This window comes from Myripristis murdjan, chromosome 4, assembly GCF_902150065.1.
Source record: "Myripristis murdjan chromosome 4, fMyrMur1.1, whole genome shotgun sequence".
In the NCBI taxonomy this organism is placed as follows: domain Eukaryota; kingdom Metazoa; phylum Chordata; class Actinopteri; order Holocentriformes; family Holocentridae; genus Myripristis; species Myripristis murdjan.
Window position 1 is genome coordinate 12,829,691 of NC_043983.1, and position 22,304 is coordinate 12,851,994.

Sequence of the window (22,304 nt, forward strand, 5' to 3'; positions counted from 1 at the left end):
CCATTTGAACCGATTTGAGGGTTACTGAGGGTTTGAACTTGTCTTTGAAGTGATACCAGTGATGTCACACCCCTTCATCATGTACTGATTGATTGATTGATTGATTTTTTTTATTAGTGTGTCATGCACACAGGTGCCCAGCCCATAAAGGCTTACAAGACACAACCACATAGAAAAACAAACAATAGTCAGAGTCATCAGATGTCAAAAATCAAATATCCAGAAAAACACGCCTAGCAAATAAGTAATAAGGTCATACAAATAATTCTATTTTTCTTAATGACCATGCATTTTTTATAAACCGTGCTAAAGCAAATACATCCTTCCTGAATAACCATTCTAGTTTACTTTCATCATTTAGCCAAAACAACTCAGGTTTAACATACTGCATTTTTTGAAAAAGAAACTGCCTCTCTTCATTATACAGAGGACAATGGAACACAAAATGCATTTCATCTTCTGTCACCTTTAAATTACATAATGAACAAGTTCTCTCTTCCTCTGGAATGGAATTGAATCTACCCGTTTCTAATGCCAGGGGGAAAATCCCAGCCCTCAACTGGGCACACAGGGATCTTTTACTTCTGTCCAGGGAAAGGGTTACATATGGTTCTGGGCAGTAAACATTTTTTAGTTGGCAATAAGTTCTGAGTTTTGGTTTAAACCATATGTCATTAGCCCATTTTTCTTTGTATGCCAGGAATAACTTATGCATCGCAAAATTAACATTACATTGCAGATTGTTAATAAAGATGTGTTGCTGATCCATCTCACTAAAAATACTTGCACACTTACACTTATATAGCTTAGTATAACTTAGGTACCACACACACAACACATAAAACATAGTAACATTATATCTGTGACTTTAATTCTTACTTTGGTGACTGGGAATTGACTCTGAGTGCTTCCCTCAGAAAGCAGACTTTGTCCTCAAAGGAACCATGGTTAACTTTGCTTTTGCATCTTAGTAGATAGCAAGAAGATTATTTAAAATGACTGTCTATTTACCTTTTGTTTCTATTCTCACGGTCACTGATATGTTTATTCAGATTTGCACAGTCTTGGTCTGCCTCTTCTATCACCTAAGATAAATGATCTTTGTCAGAAAAGCTAATGTTGATCTTAACATTACAAATACCCCATAAATACCCTAAGATTTGCAGGCTAAATTCCCCTGTATTTGTTCAGTAAAAAACAAGGAACCATGGGACTACAATGAGTTCAGGGCAAGTAGTGATGCATTTAAGACCCGTAAAGACGGTGTTTTTCATTACTTTAAAAACCGCTGCAGCTTTTCATTAATGAGTTTCACTCCATCATGTTTGTACATAAAAGATTTACCAATTGTCTTCCCTCTCATTTGATTATAGGCAAGAATTGCAGGCTACTTAGCTCATAATATGAAATACATATATGGTTTACATTCTTAGGTGCATAGCCTGCTTGTGTTATTGTTTGCTCGTGGCATGGTGCACTATATAACTGATAACAATTTATTTATTTATTTATTTTTTTATATATAGCCATTTATATGTGGCATTTCATTTTAGAGGTGAATTACAATGACTATTTCCCAGCGAAATCTATTTACTGTTCAATAAAAGCTTTACTCTTATTTTACTTTCGATGTTAAACAGAGTAGGCTATGCGTTTATCCTCCTCCAGGTCGCTGTCTCATTTTGGCATCCATCTGTCCACTCTGAGTTATTGAACGATGCAACTGGAAGAGGTCCAGTTGTTTCCAGTAAACACACACGGTCACTGCTTCCTGGTAAAACAGTCCCCATTTTTCCCAACAAAGGGGGGGAGATGGGAGGCAGGGGGTAGAGTGTGTGTGTGTGTGTGTGTGTGTGTGTGTGTGTATATGTGTGTGTGTGTGTGTGTGTGTGTGTGTGTGTGTGTGTCCAAGTTCAAGGTGGGGGCTCATGAAACATGAAGCTGACAGGGATTGTGCTTTGTCTTCCCTGTCTAGTGCTGTTGTATCATCCTGACTCAGCAATGTAGCGGCTGCTGATACTGAATATAAAAACATGATGAATGCATGGTGGCACCTTTTAGTTGCACTTTTGCAAGCCATGCACATAACCCCTCAGTTAGAACAGGTTCACCCTATCAGAGCTGCTTCAACACAATAACAGCAAATATGTGTTATATATGTCAGTGTAAGTTACTGATACCTAACACAGTGTAAGGTGGCAAGGCTGCTAACATTTGAAATTTTTTTCAGAATAAAACTTATCTTATGTTTATGTCTCTGGTGATTACACCCTTTACAATGTAAACCTTTATGTCTGGAGTTATCACACTTTCCATGCAAAGCTTCTTCCAATGGTGCGCAATCTATTCCTAAAGTTTGTATTTGGCGCACTCTACTGGAAGAAATCCGCAAGCACTTTGCGGTTTGAAACGAGCTCGATTTTGGCCCGTGGTAAAGGAGCAATACGATTTTATAGAATTATCACACAAAGCCACGTAACATATACAGTGCTTGTGAAAACATCATAGGCGGATGTGCATAAATTAGGTCAGAGATTATGTGCACACGTTTCATAAAACACGCTGCCGGTCACGAATCAATGTGACTTGAAAGTGATGTGCTCCATAAAGTGGGGCGCAATCTCTAATACGACTTATGTAAATCTCTGACAAAACCAAATTGCACAACTTTCCCCAAAAGCTTCTTTGTCTGCAGTTCATTATTTCCCCGGTAAAGGCTGAGTCTGCCTCGGACCACTCATAATTTGATTAATCCACCAAAAGGGTAGCCACACGGTAAGAGCATTCTCTTTGCTTTTCCAATTTATACAGAATTGCAGATAACATTTTGGATTTTACTTTATATTATACATATAACGTTGTTTCCCTAAAATATTACGTGCATTTTCCAGTTTATTTTAATTAATTATTTTTTTCCAGTTTATTTTGATAATTGACCTTATTTTGATTGAGTTTTACAAACACTAGCAGAGACTGGTGATCTGACTGCCTTCAAACTGATAACTGTTGTCTTTTCAGTAGTGCTTGGGATTCAACAGGGAGGGGGGTTGAAGAACTTTGGAAGAGATGGAGACCTTAGTCTTTTTATTTTCATTTTCTGCCCTCGGCATCCTCTATGCAATGAACACCATTCCAGAGCTTCAACAGTAAGTCAGACACCTTACTCATTTCTTACTGGTGTTAGTCAAAATCATTCAACCACATATACATTTATATTAACATATTTTGTAAGAAAAAAAAAAAAAAAAAAAAGAAACAGACTCCCTGAAGGGAAAGCTGTAAGTCACCTGGTCATTGCAAGTGTATTGTTTTAATATGATAACATTTTTTATGAATATATATATAGAATTTAATAACAAATTGGTGCACGTGATGCTTAGAAATATCATTAGATGACAGGTAATATACTTTACCACCACTTGAGGACACTACAAGCTCAAAACTGAATGCAAATTCCCACATACTATATTTGACTGTAAATACCTCACAGATCCTTGGCCGTGTTGAGATCTGTTCATTCCCTGAGTTCGTCTTGCAGATTGAAATGACCAACTCCATCGTTGGCTAAGTATGCCTTTGAAACAACGAAGACTGAGATCATGTGATTAGGCAAGAGAATGAGTAGGGAACAAAAGAGGCCATGGGAACAGAATTTGTGGAGTTAACCTCACATGCTATAGCAGAGTACTATTTTTTTTTTTTAAACTCTCAGTGCTCCTTTTCTTTGTAAAGGTTTATCTGTTATGCTTGTTTACAGTGGTATTACCTTTCATCATGACATATTGCCTGCAACTGATGATATGCATGTACTGCAACAATAACTGTGCTGTAGCTACAGACAGGGATGGTAATATATATTCTACTTCTCCCTGGCAGTTCGGAATACGAGATATTTCTCATTTCTGACAAACTTCTCTCCTCCTCCTTTGTGAATATCTCTGCTGGCACTCCTTTGAGTGCATGGACATTGACAATCAATAGAGACTCTGCAGAAGAGTTTGATAAATTGCTCCTGACATACAATATGCCTCGTGTTCTTCCCCTCTGCAAACAAACAGTATTGTGTGCATAAATCTTCCTGTACTGTTGAATTGGAGAGGTAGCGCGGGGAGTTTCCCTTTGGTCTTACAGCAGTTGTTTGGCTTCTGTGTGCACATATTGTGAGTTTGCAAGGAAGTAATTTTGTTTACTAGGAGACGCCTTGAGAACATTCATCTTTTCTATTGCGAGGCAGCAGTAACTTTGACCGGTAAAAATGGGGGACGGTGCTGAACTAACATGGCCTTAGCTTGATACTCCCCTCACCTTGACCAGTGACTGATTAGGTCTTGATAAAGCTGTGCCACGAGCAGACATATCAAATGGGCATTATGAGAAATGGAATATTGCAGGCCTTAAATTTAACAATGTAAACATGCTCATCAGCTGCTCCTGGAAACTTATAATAGAGGTCAATACTATCATTGGTACTATATTGATAACTTTGTCTTTAAGAGTGATAAAATTTGGATTCTCTGGTGGGACTAGTGAGTTAACTGGATGTTTTTAAATACTATATAACACTGTATAACACCAAGAAGAGAGCTCCTCCTATATTGAAAAGTGGATTTTTGGTTAGATTTTTAAAAATTAAAACCATAATTGCAAAGAACAATTACAAGTATCAAGACTTTGACAAAGCCACAGCTGTAACTGAAAAATCTATCCGTAAAAACTTGAAGAAATAAGAGCTTGATTCTTGGCTCCGTGCTCAGCATGTTTATCAGCAGCTTTCCCTAACACCTCTGCATTATTTCCTCTGTTATGTTACTCACTTGAGGTATGTTGCATAATCATCACTCTCTCTGTCTTCCCATTCCTCACTGTTCACTAATTTAGCATTGCAGAAGAGACTGGCACAACTTCCATGGGAGAAGCTAATTAGAAAAGAGAATGAGGCAGAAAATCAGAGGGAGATTGCTGTTTAAAAGTATAGAGTGCGTGCACTGAGGTTGTACTAAGTATATGGATAACATATTAATACTTTTCATAGATAACAGCTAATTCCTCTGGTTCCACAGGCCGTATGTGATCTTGGAGATTGGAGTTGCTGTGTTGGTGGTTGTTTTCCTGTTCTACTACCTCATCACTCGAGGCAACCCACCTAAAGACGCCTTATTCTTTGGTAACGTACATAATCATGCATATTTCTCAACATGCTTGAACCAGATTATGAAGCAACTGGCTATATTGAAAAGGTTAACAACCACTATGCATTGTTCAGGGTTTGATTCCAATACCCAAGAACAGATTTCCAGAACGTTCCCTCACTGCTGACTGTGTTGGGAGTGAAAACATGAATTGTGTTCATTGTGATTTCACCTGATACGTAGAAAGCTGCTTAAACTGATCTGGCTCAGAGCAAAGCTGAGGCCAGACGTGCTTTTCTGTGGCATGGGTGACCATGCCACACCATCCACATTAGCCCATATACCTTGGAGGGAGGGGGTGGGGGTGGGGGCAGAAAATGTATGCATTATCCTAGAGTATAGATACAGCAAGCTGAGGACCTTCACAGCTCCTGCACTTGACTTTTTAGGCATCAAGAACCTAAAGGCATAATCACTTGAAAATGGTTGTACAGGATCACTCAGTAATCACTTCTCCTGTCAGATACCATTCTAATCAACTGTATAGATTAGAATGGTATCTCATGTATGGACATAAGGGGGATTTCTGTATATACCATATATGAAGCTATATAGCCACTTAAGAAACATATGAGAAATTGGCACATTTTCAAATATGGACATATATATCTATCATATATTACAAATACATGTGTCCTTACCATTGTTTTCATGGATGCACATAAGGAAGTTGCACATGTATGTTCAACATATATGAACAACACATATAATCACCATATCCAGAGGGAGATGTAAATGTTTGGATCATATATGACCACAAATGTAACATATATGACAAGATTTCTCTGGTATTTTATTTATACTTCATTTATCCAGGAACATCCCATTGAGATGCAATATGCCTCTTCCAGGGAGTTCTGGTCAAGAAGGCAGCAAATGCTAAAAGTTACACATAAAAAAAAGTCACTTACACAAAACAAAAAAGAAGAGTGCAGATTGTTCTGTAACATCAAAGCCTGTAACACAGTTTCCATTAAGGCAGGTCAGGTTCAAGGCTATCTGAAACAAGAGCAAGTTTTCCTTTAAGACTGGGTAGTGTATGGTATAATAATACTAATAATGATGATGGATTACATTTATATAGCGCTTTATCTTGATACCAGTGGGCTTGTCAGTGAAAGGGGGAGGGGGGGGACTCATCTCAACCACCACCAATATATAGCACCTACTTGGGTGATGCATGGTCGCCATTTTGCACCACAAGGCTCACCACACATCAGTTGTTCATACATGTTCATATATTATCCCATATGCGTCTGCTCCTGTGAATATTCAACAAGAAAATTTTGTGCTCAGTTTGGCAACAAAGCGGATGTCTACTCTCCAGCTTTAGCAGCAAGCTTTAAAGCCTGTGCATCTGGGACCCAACTCATGCACCTCTAATTAAGCATTTCTACACTGGCTTCTCAAGCCCAGCACCTCACTTTCATCTGTGTATAGCTGTTGGTCAAACTATGTTCTGCATCTCTAGACAAGGGTGCCCTCACAAATTTATCCCTGTAACTGATGCCAGGGGCTATGCCAGTGGGACAAAAAGGAGGTATTATAGCTGGTGCCCAAGGCAATCCCAGCGCTGTAAGAGAGTGCTGCAGGGATGAAGTCAGTGGCTCTTCTCTATGACAGAGAACCATAACCCCAGCCCTATCTCACCTGGTAGATGTCAGCAATAAACCTGGCCCTCATGAGTATTACAGAGATGCTTGTACACAGGAGAAAAACAAAATGTATGCGTTGTGTGTGAAGGATGTGGTGGTTCCATGTGCAATATGTGTGTGAAGGACAGATAGGGGCAAATGTGATACAACAGTTTAAGCTGTGGTATCTGCAGCCCCCTGGTCACAATACACACACACACACACACACACACACACACACACACACACACACACACACACAAGATGCCTTTATAATGACATTCAGCAGTGTACAGACAGCAGGTCCTTGTAATGAGTTTTTACAGGCATTCCTTGTAAACCAATTCCAGGGTAAATGGTACTCTGTAAGCCTGTAGAACACCGTGTCTGCCACAATTTAACGATATGTAGCACATTTTTAGCAATAACAGATGTACATGGAAACACAGTCTGGTTGTCTGGCTTTCAGACTCTCAGTGTACAAGGCAGCGTCTGAATTACAGTACCTGTCAATTACATAGCATGTACAAGACACATTGCTCTTATTGTATACCTGACACACATGTCAGTTTCCCATATATAAAGTACATTAATTGAGCCAGACCTCGTGGCATACGCACAGGTACAGTGAGTAGGATGAAAAGCAAAGAGTGCATACATACAAGAATAAGAATACATAAATAGTAAGAATAAATGAGTTCTAACTAGCCCACAGACATATTTGATTTCTTGTTTTTTTCTATCAGTTATCCATTCCAACCAAAATCTTGTAAAACGTTTCACTACAAGCTACTCTGGGTGCATGATTCACCAATACAGACCTGTGGGGCCAATGGATACTTTCTGAAAATCATCGACAATCATGCCTCTCTTTGACAGTTTAGATGCTATGTTGGTGGTTGCTTTCACATTTCGTCATTTAATTTTCACTGTGTAGCTGCCTCCTCACATGCACCGCTGTGTAATGTAATGCAAAATAAATAGTGACAGATTTCAGGTCATGGATAAATTGAAAATTGAACATATACTTATCTCATTATAGACTGAGCCTCAGTATATTCATAAAAGCATACATTTGTTTATTTGTGTCCACACTAGCTGCTATTCTTGTAGCAGATACTCTTCTGGTTTACACACAATATAAGACAAAGCTTTCTGTCATGATTACAGATATGAGTATTTGCATAAATTAAATTGAGAAAGGACAATAAGAGCATTTGAGAGCTATACCCCCAGCCAGGAAATATTTAAGTAGCTCTATAGTAAAGCAATTGATTATAATGATGGTCCATTTTGAAAATAGCCACTGTTATACTTTAAGTGATACCACTAACTTTAGAGTTGGATAAATATCCAAATGCCACTGTCACATGCAATTGTATATTTTGAGCAATATGTAAGAAATAACATTTTTGGCTCTGAAACGTCTTGTGAAATACCCACAGGCAGAAAAACAGTTCAGAAAAGTGTCCATAGCTTTTTTTTTTTTTTTTTTTTTTTTTTTTTTTATTCTTGGGTATTAGTGGGGTCTATCTCTCCCAATTCCATGACACTTATTATCTGTCTGTGCGGTTCCACACTGGGAGCTAAACATTCTTGCTTGTGGACTTGGCCTTTCAGCTCAGCTGGGCTCCTAACCTGAGGATAAGCCTGTTCTCCTGGTTCCCAATATAAATCTGGCTCCAGCATATCTCACTGCTAGAAGACATCATTACCTACCCACACTGTCCCAGAAACCAATGGATACCTTGGTTAGAGTGAAATATTTTGACCTCAAGTAGATGGTAAATATAGAGGCTTTACAGATGGGAGAGAGAGGGGAGACAGAAGTTCAAGAGAATTTTTCAGCTCTTCCAGCCTTAATATTTTCTTTTAATTAGAAATGGAAGTGAATACAGTTTTATTCAGATTTCAAAAAAAGGGAGAAAAGGGAAATTGAGTAATTACATGGGAGAGAGAAAATCTTTCCATCACAATCACACTGACTACTGAATGACATTTGTTCCACTTACCAAGCTGCTTAACAACTCAACATTTTCTGTGCTGAATTCTGAAAGTAATTGAAAGTTGTTTTTGTTGGGTGTGAAGCTGGAAAATATTCTGCAGTTGCAGTCAGTGTATAATAAGCATAACAAAACAGTGAGGAATACATTAATTCAAGTCATTTTGTTGTGGGACAGAGACATTCATCTGAATTGAAATTGTTTTCAAAATAAAGGATTATATTATGCCCAGTTTCAGCCACACCATGTTTTTGTCTCTCTATAATGATGTGCCCTTTCCTTTGCAGTGTTTGCTGAATTTTGTTTTACTTGTATCATTGACCTGACAAGTGCCTTGGAATATGATGGCATTGTTTCTGGCTTTATGGAGTTCTACCAGAAAACAGTAAGTTTCTTAATGTCACAGCTTGAATACATTGTTAGAACATATTATGTGTGGTGCACCAGATGTGGAAGTCTGTGCCTGGACTCAACACCTGAAGAATAATAAAGAAAAGAAAGAATTTTCTTGAAAACTGCATCATGTGATGTAAAATTCATTTATATTTTGCCTTCAATCAAACTTAAGTAAATGATTTTGTTCTTGTTGAGATAAGACATGGAGTAATTTTTAGAAACCTGTGTAAGAATAATCACAATTATCTGAAGATATCCAAATAGCTTGAAAGGCTGGATGAAGCAACCACTGATGGAGAAGGTCTCAAAAACACATAACTCAGGTTAAACCTACATTAAGCAATATTATGTTTTTTTGTTTTGTTTTGTTTTGTTTTTTTCCCCAGTAAAACGACCCCTTGATTTGAGCTCTTTGAATTTCTGTATCGGCCCAACAATAAGCTCCTCTTCTGTCCTCCACGTCATCCCCTCACGGCTTCAACTTCATTCAAAGCTTCTCTGAAACTGCATATTCTGCAGATAAACACATCTAAATTTCAGATAAGTCATGCCTTCTGAATCTGCAATCCAAATAATCCTAGAAGACCCTTGTGAGAGTAAAATGTGTCTCTCATTTCCCTAATTTCCATTTAAAAACCCAGAATAAAACAGTTTTTTTTAATTTACTATTGGATTCTACAAGGGATCCACTGGGGAGAGGAGGGTCTTTGTGTATTTACAAATGGAGTGTGTGCTCTCAACACCCTCTAGTGGTTGGAAAACAGCTTTTTCATCTTTAAAAAAGAGAAGGCAAGCTGCAAGAGTGGGATCTGAATAGTGCATAGAAAAGCACTCAAAGCACCACAGTCATTAGCACCATGAACTGTACATCTGAACTCTATTATGTCTGTGTTACAGGGAGAGCCCTACCTGGGCACAGCTTATGGCATCATGATGTGTTACTGGGATGGAATAGCCCACTTTATCATGTACCTGGTGATGATCAGCAGAATAACAGACAGGTGGGTGCAAGCCATTCTTTCACTTCTTGGTTTTCTATAAGATATGAGCTATGGAGGGTAATTTTCATGTCAACTAAAACAAGAGTGACACTGAGATTCAAGACTCACAATTTTATTGCTATATCATTTGAGAAATGACAGGACTTTGGGTGCACACAGTATGTTAAACTGTGAACATTATCTATAAACCAGAAGTTGACCAAGCCCTGTGCACATAGCTGTACTGTCACAGGTGCTGATTTGACCAGGGATAGTTGTGTGTACCAACACAAAACTATTATTACCACTATTTTCACATCCTTAATGTTTTTTAAGAACAATAAAAAACAGTTATACAAAAAGTGCATTCACCTCTAGGTTTTATCAAGTTAATTTATCACACATAGTCTACCTAAATATAAAACTATATTATAAAAAAAGAGAGGGCTCCCTAGAGTGAGTTAGTCATGATGTGTATTCAGTGAGTTCAAGAGTTCAGAGCGTGCACTGCCTCAGGGTAGGTGCTACAATGGAAATAAGATCTTTTTTGAATTGCTGTCAGCCTTTTCCCACTGGGAGAAACTTTGCTAGGCTTTGCAGTACTTCACCATATGATAGATGTATATGAAGTTCTTGAATACCACATTTATGTTGTGCATGCGTGCTCTAACCAGTATATAAATATCCCTTCACCGATTCATATTATCTGTACCTTTCCAACTAAACAATAGTGCAACCTCTTTTGTTCTTTCCATCAATTTCGATTTCTCTCCTAGGAGGTCCTACCGTACCCTTGGTTTGTTCTGGGCTGGCTCTCTGACTGCCAACATGAGTGTTTTTATTGCTGGGATAGCGGCAGGTGAGCCTCATCATCTATTCCTCCTCTACCAGTCCCACGATGACAAGCTTTAATCAAGTGAACATCTGCACTGCCGTGTAGCATCAGTGTCACAGTTCAGCTTGCCAACACAATACACAAACACCGCACGCCTCGACTGCCATTGCAACCCACAGAACAAAGCAGAAAACAGACTTAAAGCATCTGTTGTTGGCATTTACACTGCATACATAAGTGTCAGAGGATCAAACTCATCTAGCAGCAATGTGTTTCTCCACAGAGGGTTTATTAAGAAGTTCATTGAAGTGAATTACATTAAGAGATAGGTGTACGTATGTGTGTCTTTGAGTGCATATGTTTGATTGTTGGTTACTGGAACTAAGTGATGAGATGATATAGTATATTTTGGCATAGACCCTATGGAATCATAATTTAAATATCATAGAAATAAGTCAGCATTTAACAGTTTAAAAATTTGCTCCTCCGCTTGATAAACACTCATTGATTTCCAGTGTACTTTGTAAAACACTCTTTCACTCGCTCTCTGGCTTTCTGGCAGGTAAATATGGGTCCGACATTCGCCCAGCCTTCTGGCTCAACTTTCTCTTTCTTCTGATGCCTGTATTTGGAGCCATTACATTGTTCACCAGGCCCAAGGACAGACCACTAATTGGTGGATACAATGTAAGTCTAGGGCAACAAAGACAAACAAAGACCTTGATAAACATGGGGGGAAAGGTTTGAAAAGTTAGTGTTTTAACTAGAGCAGTTTGTAATAAAGTGTAGCGCAGTGCATTCCCTTTTGGGTGACTTTTTTTTTTTTATCTGCACTGAGACTTCATTGGCAGCTTTTAGAGGTAAATAACAAGGACAGCTCAAGACAGAAACCTCATATTTGTTCATTAAATTAGAGAAGCACAGGAGTGAGTGTAAACCACTGATCGCATGACCTTGACCAAAGAGCTCTATATTGTCACCTTCCCACAGGCCCAGCATGCTCAAACCATGAAGCTGATCTGGCGCCCCCTGGACCTGATTCTGGTAGTACTCCTGCTAGCTGCCATGGCCTTCACCATCCTCAGAGGCTTGGTGAGTATAAAGCTGGCTGAATTGATGTTTATGGGCAGAATTTGGGGCATGACTGCAGCATTTACAACTGAGTGAGACATTTTTTTTTAAAGCAACATTTTGCTTAGTTTTAAATAGATGGGTTATTTGCACTTCAATGCCATGTAAACAAATCAAAATTACTCACCAAGATGGCATATTAGTCATAAATTTGTAGCATTTCCATTTTTTCATATCCTGTTCACTTGAATAAAGCCAACAAAACAGCCTTGAGAATTACTTTTCTTCTCCTCCTTTGAGGATTTTTTGGTGGAATATGGGTCTACATTTTTTGGAGCAAATTGTGCACCAAACAGTGGTATTGTTGATTGATAGTGTCTGGGTGACTGGATACACTTAGATTAGTCATTTTAATGGAAACCAAGAATAGAGATGTAAAATGAATGCAGACCCAAGACTGCTTCAATGTCTGAATAACAGGCTATATAGTTCACGAACAAGATCATGCTGATTTTGTTGGATTCATTCAAGTGAATGGGAAGTAAAAAATGCACAAATGTGTCACAGTGTCTTGGTGAGTGATGTGATGATGATTTGTGTTTTGTATAGCGGTAAAGTGCCAATAATCCATCTATTTAAAGCTAAGTGAAATACTGGTTTAATTCATTTATCCCACAATGGCATTCATGCTGAGTAGTTTATCCTGGCAGTTTGTGAGGGATTCAAATCTATGACTTTGCTTTCACCAGCAATATGTTCAACTAATTGAGCCACATGGGAGCATTAAGTCTGTTGCAACAATGTACAGATTTTGTATCTCGACATAATTACTATGTGCTGGACATATTGGATGATTCTAAGAGGGCATTCAACCATATCCAATGTCATCTTAATTAGCTTACAATATAAACAGAATTCTTGTGTGTGTGTGTATGTGTGTGTGTGTGTGTGCTCTCTTAGGTGGCTCTTGACTCTCCCCTGGAAGCCTGTTCTATCTATCTGAGGCAGTACGAACCCTATCTGAAGGATCCTGTGGGCTACCCTAGAGTTATGGTGGGTCCTCTTTTTCCCTCTATCTGTCTGTGTGGCTCTGTCTCTCTCTTTGTCTATCTCATTCCACTTCTCTATCTTGCTCACACACACTCCACACTCAGCCTCTCTGTCTGCTGCAGCAGCGCCTAAGGCTCTCCTAAATGGCCCTCTTCATTTTGTTTTAAATAACCAACCACATAATGGACCTAAATTTTCACAGATATCACTCTGAGTCGGCTGGAAGCTTGCCCCTATCTCCTGCTCTCTCTCTGTGTATCTCTCACAGCTGATTATGGAGCCATTTTTCATCATTACAGCAACAATGAGCGAGGGGTGAGAGGCCAGTGCATCCTCGTCTCTCTCTCATTTGTTTAAGCTGCGTAACAGACTGCAGTTGTGACGGGTAGAGGTATCGTTTTTCTGCTTTTTCTGACCCTGTGAGGCTGTGGGTTTTGTTGTGTTTTGTTGGGCTTACATAGCCTTGTCAATAGGTTATCCGAGGACCTTGTCAAGGCTGCAGTCCAGGCACAATGGCAAGTCATTGATCAGACAGACGAGCCGCATGCTGAGAACTTGATAAGCTAATCCTTCCCCCAAATCCTCCCATCAGCATCTCACCGGGTGGGATGTGTGTATGTGTAAAATGTGCTTTGGTCAGAAGTGTTTGTGATTCTTTGTATTCATGTGTATGCGTGTACATGTGTGCGTGTGTCCGGCTTTGGGTGATGGGTGAATGTGCATGTGTGGGTGTGAGGAGATGAAATGAGGATTGGTCTGTTGCACAGGGTTACACTGATCTTGCATTGACCGACCTTTTTAATCATTGATGATGATAAACCACATGTGACAGATGACCGTGGCGGCACTAGAAAGACACTCAAACAAAAGGCTGAAGGGCATATATGATTGGCTTTCACACCCTAGGCTCTACTCATTAGAATTCCTGTAGACCTCAGACCAAGAATGAAAAGACACCATTCAGTGGTGTAATCTGAAGCTATTAAAAAGTGGCAAACTTGCTTTCATGCACCAAATTTTTTAAGTTGAATGTCATGAGAAACACTGTAATGACCCTTGTATATGCCTTATAATTTGTGCTGAGGGTGCAAATGTATGTGTAAGGGAGCCGTTGACTATTAAATAAAGAGAAAAAAGAGAGAGGGAGGGAGAGGTGTATATTGTGCGACTTTGCTCGGAGGGTGTATGTGATTGTATTTCCAGCTTTAAGTAGCCCTTCTCAGTATTCAGCCTGAGTAGCCGAAGTGCTGTGTAGCCCATAGGAGAATGTGGATGTACTGTATTAATTGTCTGCTGGAGTACTGGTCATGGCCCCGCAATAACATGGATGGCCAATTGTGGAAAGGACAGCCTCTCTGCACTCTGTTCACTGTATCTGAAATCATGCACATCATATTCTATACACTATCAGCTACTCAAGTGCACAAGGATATAAAAGCACATAATTTAATTTAGGTATGTACACTAATATCAAAAGCCATGCGAGCCATCCAAGTCACTGAGGAAAAGGGATTTCAGTGTTGTTAATTCTCTTCTCAGCAGCTAGAGGGCACAAGTTGTTTTTGAGACATGACTCCAACATCAATCATTGTAATCCTGTTTGAAAATCCTGCACATTGACACTATGTGAATCAAGCAAAGTCTAAACTCAATTCTTTCATGAACAGTGGACGACAGCAGTTATCTATTTTGAGTTTCGGCTCCAAGTTGGTAGACCTTGGGCCTACTAGGCCTCTGACATACAGGCCCAGTTGGATCTGAACATTTATAGCCCTATTAAGCACTTCTTGGTGAATCATTATGCCTCCTAAACAGACTAAAGCAACACCATCTTAGGATGATTCAGTGGTTACAATGAGTATGCTGTCCCAGTTACTGGAACAGCAGAGAGACCTTCTTTTTAAAGGGGTGCTATATCAGCAGCAGCAAAACTTCAAATGTTAAGCTGTTTTTGGATGGGATTAATAACAAATTGGAAGGAGTTATCAGAGATGTTCAAGGTGTGAAGACCATCTTGGAATTCACACAAGATAAGGTGGAGGGTATGATCACTGGGCACAAGGAGTTGGAACTAAAGATAAAGCAAAGGACATAAACAAATGTAATGAGGAAGTGGATGCAATGTTTACAAAACTTCACTGAAAATTTGACATACATCTTGGTGGATGGGCTTGCTGACAATCCCTCAGGGTTTAGCAAATGCAGAAGGTTTAGCAAATTCTCACAAGCAACTTGGGATTAGATGGCTCAAGCATGGAGACTGAATGTGCCCAAGGGCTAGGCCAGTATTAGGAGGTGGATAAGCCCAGAAAGTTGTTGACAAACTTTTGCACTTCATAGACAAACAACCTATCCTCTCTTCTGCCAAGAAACTGAAGGGTACAGACATTTATCAATGAAGACTTTTCAGAGGCCCCACAGCTGAGGTGGATAGAGCTCTTGCCCATGAAAGAGGTGATAGAGTTGGTCTGAAATATGACATGCTAGTTCTCGTGCCAAGGACTGGAGATATCCAAACATCAGCCTAATTGAGCAATATGGCTGTAGTGTCCTTTTTAAAGAGTCTTTTCTATATCTATTTGACTGTGTGATCTTTTTATTTTATTTTGTAAATTCATGAAATTCATGAGGTTACCAGAATATGTCATTCAGATAATGTCTGGCAACCATGGATGATTCTGATTCTCAGGAAGTCCGCAATTTGCGTTTGAACGTCACGTTCTCGCCCAAAATTCCGCTTTGAACAAAATCTATCTCCTCCCAGGCCGTAAATGTCAGCGGCTTGAAAATTTAACAGATGATAGAGGACACAGTGCTGAACAAAAGTTGCTAAAGATTCCGTCATTACTCGATTCGTTTGGATTTTATAAGCCCTCAAAGTCAGAGTGGCCGGAGCTAAAACTTCATTTTTTCCCATGGAGTTTGGTGTGAAGAGGCTGACACTTGGCACTAATTAGGCCCCTGGAGTTTAAAGTAAAAGTCTGACAGCTTTGAAAACTATGCAGATGGAAAGAGGACAAAAATTCCTACAAAAATATGTAGTTTTGATGTGGATTGGACCAACTTTGTGGGAGCTGTGAAGAGTTTTCAAACGTTTTTGACTCTGGTGTGCTCTGCTCTGCACTCTGCCTGGACATGTGACTCACTCTAGCTGCCACAGGAATTCGCAATACACACCCATTGTAAGAGCTCAGAGGGAGCAGAAAACACTCTCAAACTAAAACTGCCATAACTCAAAAACGGTAAAAGATAGCAAAATCATGTAAATGGGAGATTTACAGATCCGAGTTTCGTGACTCGTTTATGCTTTGAATCAAGTCTGTCAAGTCTGGGGGGCTGCTTGCAGCTTTAATTAAAAGTTATTATATGAAGACATTATTTTAAATATACAGTACAGGGTTCCTGTTTGTTCAATACATTGCTGCCCATTCATAAATTTTTTTTCCACAGCTATTGCTTCTGTTCTTAGTTACTTGATAATTTATTATACTTTCTTTGAACAATTTATTATTTTACCTTTAAGTATAATTTTTATTCTTCACCTTAGGGAGTGTAAAATCAATTTACTTTACTAAATGTTGTTTATGTTCTGGTTGTAGCAGCAGCTTTATTTCTTGTCATTTTATACATTGCAAATTTTGTTTGTGCAGTAGCTGCTGCAGTAATGGAGCTTCACGTCTTCAGGCAGAGCACAGTAGTCGTCTGTCAGGTTCTCTAGATGACCTCCAATGACATATGACCAATAACTCCAATAACTAGTTGGCCCATATAAACAGATCTGGCACTCACTCATCCTACATATGCTGCTATATTGTCTGTTACCATGGTGGACTTCATAGTATGTTGGCTGAGTATTTATATTGTCAATAACAACAACTGTAAGTGATGTGCATCCTCAGGCCCTGTCATGTGCACATGGGGGGTTCATGTGCTCTGAGCCAAGTCTGTGTTATGTTTGCATAGTTTTGCTCTTGGAGCATTTTGGAGCAGAGCCACACTGCCAAAAGCAACTGTATTACCATTTGTTACAAAAAATAACCTTATCCTATGACGGGGGTGTTCACAATTCCACAAAAATAGGTGAAGGGGAAAGAAAGAACAGGAAGTGTTCTGACCTACCATGATGTTGTCCTTGTTTTTACAGATGCTGCACTTTTTCTTTTATGGGCTACCTGTCTTGGGTGCACTTGTCTATGGTCTCCTCAAGCCAGGGTGCACATGGATGTCAGACTGGAGTGTGTTCTTCGCCGGAGCTATGATCCAGGTGAGACCATGAGGAGAAATCGTCAGTGGGGGAAAACGGTTCAGACAGCATACAATGGTATACAAGAGTATATGAGTATGGGTTAGATCCAGAGTTTGGTGTAATACATAAAGTGATATTATTATCACTGGCCTACTTCTCTGATTGATTTCTCTCTTCATTAGAGGTCTGATACATGAAACTGCAATGAGACTCCCTGCACTGAGCTCTCTCCCTAATAACTAACATCCCGGAGTCCTCACTCCAAACAACCAACCACGGTTATCCTTGAGAGACATATTTTCTGTAATAAACAGGCTGGTGGCGTTTCCTATCCTTATTGATCTGTTGGAAGCAGTGGAGTCATGAGAATGGGAAGCCCTTGATCAAAGCCTTGTCTTAGATAAGAGGCTGCAGATTTCATCCCCTCTCTCCTCTTTAACATGAGGGCAGGACGGCCCTGGGATTCACTCATGGTTAATCAAAAGACTCCTGTGAACAGCCAGCTAACTCTGTGAGAGTGACGATATGTGTGCCCTGTTATGTGCCCAACATTTTATGTTCCCTGTGAGGCCCCTGTTCTGTATACTGCTATCTGTAGACTAATGACTGTGAAAGAGAGACTCAAAGTACCTCATTCAAAGTTATTCCTCTCGAGGGGTTGGGGAAAGAAATGTTGAATCCAATGACCTGCATTCTGTGTGAACACAGTATAGGACCAGGAAGTGCCAGTGATACCAGTTACAATATACAACGTAGAGTTACTGACAATGGTCTACTTTTAAGTGAGTTTTGTTTACATAGCATGTTTTTCTGCATTCATCAGTGTGACAGCTGGGAAAAACAACTTCAAGGAGTCCTTCAGCAGTCCTTAGTCATATCAGTCAAACCACTTTCTCACTGTCTATGTATCTCTTTCTCCTCACAGTGCCAGTGGGCCCACATTGGGGCGTCCCTCCATCCTCGTACCACAGCTCCGTATCGTATCCCAGATGAAGTCTTCTGGTCTGTGCTGGCAGCTAACCTGCTCTATGCAGCTACACCAATCGCAGTAGCCATGCGGGTTCAGAGTAACCCCTATTTCTTCCTGAAGATCGCCCCATTCCCTGGGCAGACAGGTCTGCCCAACAGTGAGGAGAAGGATACCAAGTACAAAGAGAAATGATAATTGTTAATGCTTTCAGGTTTCACAGTTAATGACATATCCAATGATTCTTGAAGAATGTAACTTGAGGATGCAATGTTGCTTTAATTCAAATGCCTTATTTCAAATGCCAAAATATAAGGTTATTTTACTCAATACCTTGGGATTTACTGTAGTGGTTATTTACATTTTTGCTTGCTACACTCCATTTCCTTATGTATATCCTTTATAAACTGCCAACTACTGTCATTCCATGCATTTTTAGTGCCACTGCAATTGAAGTTATTCTATTGACTCCCCTAGGGGGTGAGTAAAACAAGTGGAGCAGTGTTTACCTTTCACAAGTTAAGAGGAACGGTCTAATGTTACACCGGTTCAACACAGAACATAGAGAGAAGCTGAATGACCCTTAAAGCACACCATCCCCTCATTTCATTCAGAATACAAGGAGTTTTGATATTGAGCTCCCAATTAGTTCACAAGTAGGTGGGTTGGACTGTAAATGTAGAAAGTGACTCCACAAAAGTTGTCACATATTCTAAGTTCTTCCAAATGTATAGGCTATATTTCCAACCACCAGGATACAAAGATGGTGTCATGGGAGAATGAAACATCATTTTTGGGAATTAAAAATGCTCCCCTACTGCTGCCTGTATCACTTTTACAGATTTAAGTTTGCAGGTTTTATTTTTGTTCCAAAGAATCTGTGATGAAATTACTGGTTGGAAGTTTTATGTGCAACTATGGTAGTGGTGGGTTATGAACTAACTACTAAAAAGACATTTTCCAGGACATGCACTTATTCATTTCTTAACATCTAGCAGCAGGACTTCATCAGAAGTTTTTCAAATGCTTTACATTACCTATCTTTGGGGTACTGCAGTGCGTATCTTTTTGCGGTACTTAGTGTGCGGGAGTCTTTTCTTCATTTAATGTCATTATTCTTTTGCTGTGCCTAAATTTCACAGAGGTGCAAATACTTTTGCTCATTATAAAAACAGAGGATTTTGGAGGGCATTTTTGCTCAAGAAGTGGATATTATGGTATGGTTAAGAGGCAAAAACATTTTTCATTTCTTCTCTTTTCTGCCCTGGGATGAAAACACAGGCACTGGGGAATTAAGACAGGAGAGAGAAGGGAAGGAAAAGAAGAAATAGGAGGAAAGAGAGGAGGCAGAGAGAGAATCTTCTGCAGCTACCACATATCATTAACCAGAGCAGAGTGGAGAGGTAGTGGCAATGTGTGCTGTTGATGGTATACTTCAACAGCAGCTCTTGTCACTCACTTACTGCTCAGGGTGAACACATGCAGTAGTACCACTGCTGTTCACCTGCCAGCCTGTCTTACTTTTAAAAGGAGGGTTTATTTTCTCGGTTTAAGCAGGCAGACAAGACATGCTGTGCCTGCCTGTGTCTGCCATTCTCCATTCTCTCTATCTTTCACAGTGTACCCAAATTGCCGTCTTTTCATCTCTTCTCTATTTACATTCCTTGATCCTCTCCCTTTCGTTTCTACTGTGTGATGCTGCTGTACGCTTGCTCTGTGTGGGTGGCCCAGTAAATTGTCTCCCCCTGCACTCATCATTCACTTTTTTAAAAAGACATCAAATGAACACCTTCAGATCTGTATGTGGTTTGTTGTTTGGAAAAACAAACACACTCAAATAACCATCAAGGCAAGTAGACAAGAGCAGTTTCTTTCATGATAAAATATGAAATAATAGTCTCAACACAATTATAGACTGTACATTGACAGACTTTGGGTTGCTTGACCCTTAGTGAGAACGGTAGAGTATTTACATAACATTTTTGACAGAATAGCATCCTGTAAGGCAGTTGATAATAGCTGGATTTATCTATCCTGTATTTATATTCTTGATATGATGTTTTGGATGCAGTTCAGCCAGCATTTGGATAAATACACAGTGTTTGTGACAGAGACAGAGAGGGGGTTATTTAAGTGGATAGATAATGTGCTTTAAAACAGCTGTGTAACCCTTCTCTACACCATCAATAACAGAGTAGCCCACTCATAAGTAATTACCCCATGTACTTAGCTGAGCAATAGGCCAACAGAGAGAGACTCATTTAATTCATTCTCCCTCAGCAGCTTTTTCCCGCTGAAGTGTGGCAAAGCTCCTGCTTGCACATGCTAGCAGTGCACTCTGTGTGTGTGACAGAGGCTCTAAATCAAATGTGGCCTTTACAAACAGCTCTGTAATCCCATGATGGGAGTCGCAAGGGATCTCTGCTGCAGATGTCTGCTCAGCTGTGCGGTTGGCCGGCCCCGGAGAGAGCTGCGGCTCTGTTGGTAGCCTGCATTAGGAAGGAAAATATAACTAAACAGTTCACACTGCAGTCATGGCAGGAATTGCTTCACTGAAGCAGTTAAGATTTATCAGTGTGGATTTATAGATTGGTGGTGGTAAAGTCCATCCTAAATTATTCATTTTCTCTTCCTAATGCGGTCAGATTTCTTTGCCCTCAGAGATCTCAGTCCTTTGCAGTACTTGCTTGTGCAGAGTTGGTAGAATTAATTAATAAATTATGAAAAAAGGAAATTCTTATAATACGCAACTCAAGGGGTGTAAATATGGTCTAAAAGGTGGTGGTGGGGGAATTCTTTTGGCATTTAAAAGTAATTTGCTGAATTTTAACACTACCTCACATTACCCAGGATAGATCAACTAGCTACAGTGGCTGGAATATCATATATTTCAATGCTGATGTGGCTAGATGTCAACATTAAGATGTGGCTACAGTTTAATACAGATTACCATAATAACACCTTAATTATTGATATATATTTAAATGTGAGAAGATACAAAGCTTGTCTTCATGGTTCTGTAATGTTTAAAAGGTTTTACTATATTACAGGGGGGTTTCAATGCAATTTAAAACAAACAAACAAACACAAAAAGCCTTTTTGAGCTTGCATATTTGACTAATCACGGCCCTGATGATACTTGGCAACAGATCTTTTTCACAGCAGCTATTCTGACATGAAACAGCAGAGTAAACAAAGGTGTCGCTAATGACATTAATTAAGGTTCTGCTCCATTTAAGTATACCAGAGCCTCTCCAGTGTGCCAGCTACAACAACAGCAAAACATAGGGGGAACTTCATTAATTAACTTAATTAATATTGAATAAATATATGGAATTTGTGGGTGTTCCTGAGGACTGAATCAAAGCCCCCCTGTACTATTACATTGTTACAGTGACGCATATTCATGTGCATTCAATTCGGGCAGAACATAGAAACTTTTGACATGGTTACTACTCTGCTTAGTATCAGGCACAAAACACATTAACAAAGGGTGGCAAAAAAATTAGGGCAGACAAAATAGCGAACTTCGAATGCGTTTCAAGGGAACTTCCCTCCGTCCCCCGTGGTAATTGTACAAATAACTGAATCAGTGACTGATTAGGAAAAGCTCATTGGAGGATGCGGGCATCGATCCCGCTACCTCTCGCATGCTAAGCGAGCGCTCTACCATTTGAGCTAATCCCCCGGCTATCAGCACGCCGCACACAGGGGCCTATACAAGCCTGTTTGAACAAGCGAGGACAGCTTCAATAGCTACGGACAATTGGATCAGCATGGGGTTCACTCACACACGTTTATTTTTTCCGCAATATTCTTCTAAAACGTATTTAAGTTTATAAGTTTCCACAGCGCACACTGAGATAAACTGCATGCTCTGTGAAGTGTAAATAAATACAGTAACACTCTGTCCTGCCGCTGTGCACAGAATGA

The 22,304-nt window shown here is 39.7% G+C and overlaps 1 protein-coding gene and 1 non-coding gene across 3 annotated transcripts; one reads left to right on the forward strand and one right to left on the reverse strand.

The window, feature by feature from the left end:
- Window positions 1–2,639: 2,639 nt before the first annotated feature.
- Window positions 2,640–18,701, forward strand: tm6sf2b (transmembrane 6 superfamily member 2b). 2 transcript variants are annotated; one of them, XM_030048762.1, is made up of 11 exons: window positions 2,640–2,775; window positions 3,019–3,146; window positions 5,061–5,164; window positions 9,114–9,211; window positions 10,120–10,223; window positions 10,979–11,061; window positions 11,600–11,724; window positions 12,028–12,129; window positions 13,069–13,161; window positions 17,303–17,422; window positions 18,330–18,701. In XM_030048762.1, the coding sequence occupies exons 2-11, from the start codon at window positions 3,067–3,069 to the stop codon at window positions 18,564–18,566; spliced, it is 1,146 nt and encodes a 381-aa protein (XP_029904622.1). In that variant the 5' UTR covers window positions 2,640–2,775; window positions 3,019–3,066; the 3' UTR covers window positions 18,567–18,701. The 2 variants fall into 2 exon arrangements, with proteins under 2 accessions (XP_029904622.1, XP_029904623.1); XM_030048763.1 differs by having other exon boundaries at window positions 2,644–2,775; window positions 3,022–3,146.
- Window positions 18,702–21,986: 3,285 nt separating this feature from the next.
- On the reverse strand, window positions 21,987–22,059 carry trnaa-agc (transfer RNA alanine (anticodon AGC)). Its single transcript has one exon. It is a non-coding gene; the product is annotated as a tRNA-Ala (tRNA).
- Window positions 22,060–22,304: the final 245 nt, after the last annotated feature.

Excerpts from the sequence above, each read along its gene's own strand:
- tm6sf2b (XM_030048762.1), top strand. The coding sequence starts at position 3,067 with ATGGAGACCTTAGTCTTTTTATTTTCATTTTCTGCCCTCGGCATCCTC. Across the intron at positions 13,162-17,302 it reads TGGGCTACCCTAGAGTTATG|ATGCTGCACTTTTTCTTTTA; the intron begins GTGGGTCCTCTT and ends TTGTTTTTACAG. Across the intron at positions 17,423-18,329 it reads TCGCCGGAGCTATGATCCAG|TGCCAGTGGGCCCACATTGG; the intron begins GTGAGACCATGA and ends TTCTCCTCACAG.